The sequence below is a fragment of the Salvelinus sp. IW2-2015 genome, unplaced genomic scaffold (genome assembly GCF_002910315.2).
Source record: "Salvelinus sp. IW2-2015 unplaced genomic scaffold, ASM291031v2 Un_scaffold803, whole genome shotgun sequence".
Classification (NCBI taxonomy): Eukaryota; Metazoa; Chordata; class Actinopteri; order Salmoniformes; family Salmonidae; genus Salvelinus; species Salvelinus sp. IW2-2015.
In genome coordinates, this window is record NW_019942617.1 from 795997 (window position 1) to 801735 (window position 5739).

At 44.5% G+C, this 5739-nt stretch overlaps 1 protein-coding gene across 1 annotated transcript; it reads left to right on the forward strand.

The window, feature by feature from the left end:
* LOC111950731 (uncharacterized) lies at positions 1–5531 on the forward strand. The gene is made up of 4 exons (XM_023968582.3): positions 1–878; positions 1394–1446; positions 1527–1630; positions 2171–5531. The coding sequence occupies exons 1-4, from the start codon at positions 67–69 to the stop codon at positions 5204–5206; spliced, it is 4005 nt and encodes a 1334-aa protein (XP_023824350.2). The 5' UTR covers positions 1–66; the 3' UTR covers positions 5207–5531.
* The last annotated feature ends 208 nt before the right edge of the window (positions 5532–5739 follow it).

Sequence of the window (5739 nt, forward strand, 5' to 3'; positions counted from 1 at the left end):
CGCCACAGCCAGGGGCACTCTGGTTCTGTCCTCCCTTCCCAATGTAGACAGACAGCCAGCCCACTGATGTCTGCAGACGATCCAAGGCCTCTCGGGCCCTCAAACTTCATGGAGGCTCCAGACACAAGAACATGGGGAAGTAGGGATATTAAARAGGGGGGAGTGAGGGAGGAAGAGGAGCGAGGAAGCCTCTACACACAGAAAGGCGCCACGGATGAGTCGGACGAGTCAGATGATTCAGAGCCCGAGCCCCTGGCCGTCATCCGTAGGAAGGTGTCCTTTGCTGACGCCTTCGGTCTGGATCTGGTGTACGTCAAGGAGTTTGACAGTACAGACCTGACGGGGGCAGAGGTCGCTGACCCCCCGGAGTCCGAGGTCAAAGTTAAAGAACCGGAYGAGTATTTCCTGTCATCTTTGTTTACCGTGCCCTCGTCTCCGGAGGAACTCGAACAGAGACTCCAGGATCAGAAGCTAGAGCTGGAGAGCATTGAGTTACTTCCTGGCACCACYGCGCTCAGGGGTATTRTCAGGGTGGTGAACCTGTGCTACAATAAATCCCTTTATATCCGGATGACTCTGGATAGCTGGAAGACCAACTTTGACCTGCTGGCTGAGTACGTCCCGGGCTCCAGCGATGGAACAACGGACAGGTTTGCGTTCAGGCTTACCCTCGTGCCRCCCTTTGAGATGGAGGGAACCAGAGTGGAGTTCTGCCTCAGATACGAGACATCAGTGGGCACTTTTTGGGCAAACAACAGTGACATGAACTATGTGCTGTTCTGCCACAAAAAGGGAGGCAGAGATCTGATAGCAATGGAGCCTCAGCTAGAGGAAGTAAATAACTGGAGAGAGAAGAGAACCTGTCTGAAAGTCAACAGGTGAGGAGTCTATTCTATTCTTGTTCCCTCTGCTGACAGTAAGCGATAGAAACACACTATTACTGAAGTATTAAAGAACTAAGTATTAATCACTATAGCATAGATTACAAACAAGTAGTTCTGCCAGCAAATTGAGTAATAGGCTTAAAACATATTATTAACTCTTAGTGAAATAGGGAAATATTTGATTATTAGTGTGACACATTTATAAAAATATATATATTTTTCTTTCTATAATTCTAGATGGATCACCTGTGCATGATTGTTGGAGTTAGCTTTTACAGAGATGTCCGTTGTGCTCGGCCACAGWATCAAATAGCTCCCCATGTGATCTAGTGTCAGTCCAGCTTTCCATGACGTCTGATATTGACTGGGAAATAAAATGTTTCCCTTTTTTTAAACTTTAGGACCAAATTCTTAACAACCTCTTTGTTTCGGTTCTTGACGAACACAATTCCTTTATTGTATGGCCCCATAACACTTCATGTAATTTGATCTGTCCTCTGTGTTGACAGTAAGATGAACAGTGCCGAGGAGAACGCCGTGGAGACCGCTGCAGACGCTCCAGGTGTGTATCGCTCATATTATGTCTGTGAAATGTGAACGCCATGCTTGGGAATCTGAGTCTGTGAGCAATTTATTTTCCAGATTCAACCACACATAGAGCAGAGCGGACTGGCGGGGGAAAAGTGGAAAAGGCAGAGCATCTGCTCTCTATTTTGCATCATGAGGATTACCATCACAAACATTTGGTGAGGTCACTAATTTGTACTAAAGGGCTGATAAACATTTTGACATGTCCTGGGTGGGGTGCTATGCAACTACCACATACACATTTTACACAAAACAATATTTAACACATTTCTCACCCTAAAATACATATAGTTAATACATGTTTTAGCGTTATTACCAACCATGCTCTTTCTGCAGTAAGGCATGTCTGTCCTTCAGCTAGTTAAGCGCGAGTCAGTGTAACATACTGTACAGTACGTGAGGAGACAGTGAGGCATTTTACATGATACTTGAGAGCATACCATACGTTCTTTTATTGCAGTCATGTGTGCCACTAATAACTGCAGAGGGCAAGTATGTAAAAAAAAAATGGTATTGCACCCTAAGTTCCAATCTCATTGCAATATTCTACAAAAGTTACATATTTGTTTTATTGCAATAAGTTAAATTAGGTTTTGTATTAGTCCTTGTTAGATCAGATGTTAAAACACATTTTTGTGAAGGCAACTAAGTAAGTCCAAAGCTAAATATGCCCTATTCCTTCTCTTGTTGACTGACAGGGGGATAGTCAGAAGAGCAGACGAAGGAAGGCCTGTTCAGCACAAGTGCAGGAATACTTTTCTCGGCGAGAGCAGGCGGCAAGACGGGAACACATTTCCAATGGGCTACCACATAACGAACTGGAGAAACCAYCTTCACTGCCTGACACCAGCATCAAACCCTTAGGGGACAGTGCCTCCAGTCTCCTACGATTACGCCAGAAGAAACAAACCAATGATACCCCTCAAATAATGACATACCACCAGATACCCCTACTATCCCTGGACTGGGGCAAAGATAAAGTGCGGGCGGGKACTYCAGATGAGGATGACATCTGGATTAGAACGAGGACCACACCTCAGCTCACATCAGACAAGTCCGAGGACAATCTGGGAGAACAAACCTCTGTTTGTGATCTGTGGGAAGCCTTTCTCAATGGCACAGACTCCAAAGATACTACCAGTGTGCCAGAATCTGAATGGCTACAGTCGGCAACTTCAGTTTGCCCGTCAATCGAAACTGAGGATTTTGAGTCTTCCTCAAAGGTCGACAACCAACAGGAGGGTGACTTGGACTCAAATACACAAAGATACACACACTGCACAGTAGATGAATTGCCGTCGTGGGCTCACAATCATGTGATACCTCTGGTCAGTGCCGAGGAGCCACTGTCAAGCTCGGGTGTCACCTTCTCCAGAAACGACAAAGCGTCGGTTTATAATCCTTCCCAAAGGTCAGAGGCCATCCCTGTAACAGACACTCTACAGGAATCCATTCCCTCGGGTGCCGCAAGGGTGGCCGGGGGGTCTGTTGACAGCACGGCTCAGTGTTACAAGCATGTGGAGGGGGGGAGAAGAAGAGAAGAGGAGCCTTTCACACCATATAAAGCAGAGCCGGTAACAAGCTCTGGGGAGACCGAGACAACAGATATGACAGCAATGGCGGAATCTCAGAATGCCAATGCAGTAGATAGAATCTGKCAGGGAGAAAGGCAAGACAAGAYGCTTTCTTCCGAYGTGGWAGCAGAGGTTAAAGGCAACGTGCACAAAGCAGCTGATGACACTGTGACATTTAGGGAGACAGTCGCAGAGAGGACAGAGGATAAAACAAACACACAGAGCTACGGAGTGGAGGAGGGATTCACACAGGCCTACAAAGAGGATGAGCTGTTCAAGCCGAACCAACCAGAGGAAGAAGAATTCACACAAGACCTCACAGAAGAAGCGTTGCATAGACAGAGTCCAGCAGTGGAAGATRRATTCCAAATTAACCGAAGAGASRAAATGTATTTAGAACTGAACCTAACAGAGTTGGAAGAATTCAGGCCGAGTCRAACATATGAAGAAGAATTCRGGCTCAATCAAACAGAAAAAGAAGAATTCAGACTGAAACAAACACATGAAGAGGAACTCAGACCAAACAAATCAGACGAAGTTGAAATCAGACCATTTAATACAGTGGAAGATGAATTAAAACCGAATCAATCAGAGGCAGAGAAATTCAGATCAAATCAAAGAGATGAAGAAGAATCTAGACCGAACCAAACATTCGATGGTGAATTCAGCTGGAACCAAACTGAGGTAGAGGAATTAAGACCAAACAAAATTGAGATGGAAGAGGAATTCTCACCAAGCCATCAAGATGAAAAAGATGACAGACCGAGCCATACAGACAAAGAATTGCGCCTGAATCATGAAGATGAAGAGCTAGACAGAGCGAACCGGACATTTGCCGAAAAATTTAGACCGAACCAAACACCCAATGAAGTATCCAGATCAAACGAATTAGAGGAATTCAGWCMGTTTGATGAAGAACAGAGAGACAGAGAGAACCTAGAAGAGGTTGAGGAATTCAGATCCAACCAAACACACGAAGAGGGATTCTGGTGCAATAAAATACAAGAAGAAGATATCTATCAGAGCGTAAAYGAAGAAGAACTATACAGAGACACTGATATGGATGAAGAATCATCAACACACAACCTAACAGAGCCCGAAGTATTCAGGGAAAAGGACACAGGAGAAGTGGAAAAGACAGAAAATGTCATGGCCAAAATGTCCAGACAGAGAGACACAGAACAGATAAATGAAGAAATAAGTATCGAAACTCCAGAAAAGGAGGAAGTTGAGGACWTAACGGACGAGACGGCGAACACCCGAAATGAGAGTGAGGACGTGTCAACCGAAAAGGAAGAAAAGCATGAGGTGACAATGGAAAACGTTGAATGCCCAAGACAAGATAAAAATGGAAAGTTGTCAGAAGGGTCAAAAGAACTTATTATGAAGGATGATAAAGAATCATTGGAAAAAGAGGTAGAGTTAGTTGAAGATGAGTTTTTCAGAGAACAGAAAGGTTTGAATGAGGAAATGTTAGAAGAGGCGTTATATTTGCAGTCGGTTGATAATAGTCCTTTAGCCGAACAAGACAACGAGAAGGAGGAGAAACTGTCAGATGTACCTGAAGTCGTTCAAAATGTACCGAACCACCAGACAAAACGTCTTACTAAGAAAGTAGTGACTGACATAGACTCCTGGGTAGATTCTCTCATGAAGGCACGTACACTTCCCGATTTGACCTTTACACCGAGACGAGGCCTTAGCCAAACTACACCCAGTAGCAATGCAGAGCCCTCTATGGGCCAAGCCAATGCGTCATCTCCAAACAGAGGTACAACTGCCCTCTCTCATTCATTTTCTCTCAGCACAAGATTTAACACAGTTGTCAGTGAAGGGAGTGAGTCAGGGGTCAGTCAGGGGTCAACCCAAAACCCATCGTCATTAGGGGAGGATCAGGAGACCMTCAGCAGCCGTACGAGCCCTCCACCCCCTGAGAAAGTGGAGGATGCTGCCAGCAGCATCCTGGCACGGTTGAGGATGTTCATCTCTCTCAGTAGCGTAACCAGAGCCCTGGTCTATGCCCTTTTGGTAGCAGTGTTTCTCTTTACCACTCTTGTGTATAATTTCCCAGCGTGCTTTGCCCTCTACTTGTTCTCACTGTATTGGTGGTGCTGTGTGGCAGATAGGCAACACAGCACAACACAGGGACTGACAGAATAGATGGAGAGAGGTGAMGTGTTTGTGTGTCAAGAATTATAATATTGTGCGCGTGCCGCACGTGTGTGTATGATTTGGGTAACACTTCACATGAAGTTGCTCTTATACCTGTAATTACTACTGTAGCAACATTGTTGTTATTGTACATGGTACTTCAGTATTAGCTGTTGCAATTATAATGCATTTGTTAATACAATGTTGTTACTAGTGTAATGACAGTGTTACTACAGAGGTATGGGAGCAACTCAATATAAAGAGTTACCATGATTTGTTGCAGTTTGTTGCAGTGTTTTATGGGCCCAATATCAAAAGTGAAAATGTACCAAAGTATTAAAGGAGAATGAAATCCATTATTCCAATGTAGGACAAAAGGGGTTAGCTAAACCGMGTGGGGCATTGGAGATTTGAAAGTGAAGTTTCTTTATTTCTTTTTCCGTTTTTCTTTTCTCAGCAATGATAACATATGAGTTTCAACAGAAAGCTTTCCAGATTTTCCCCAGGTCTATACGCTGACTAAAGAGTGCCTTGCATAGTCA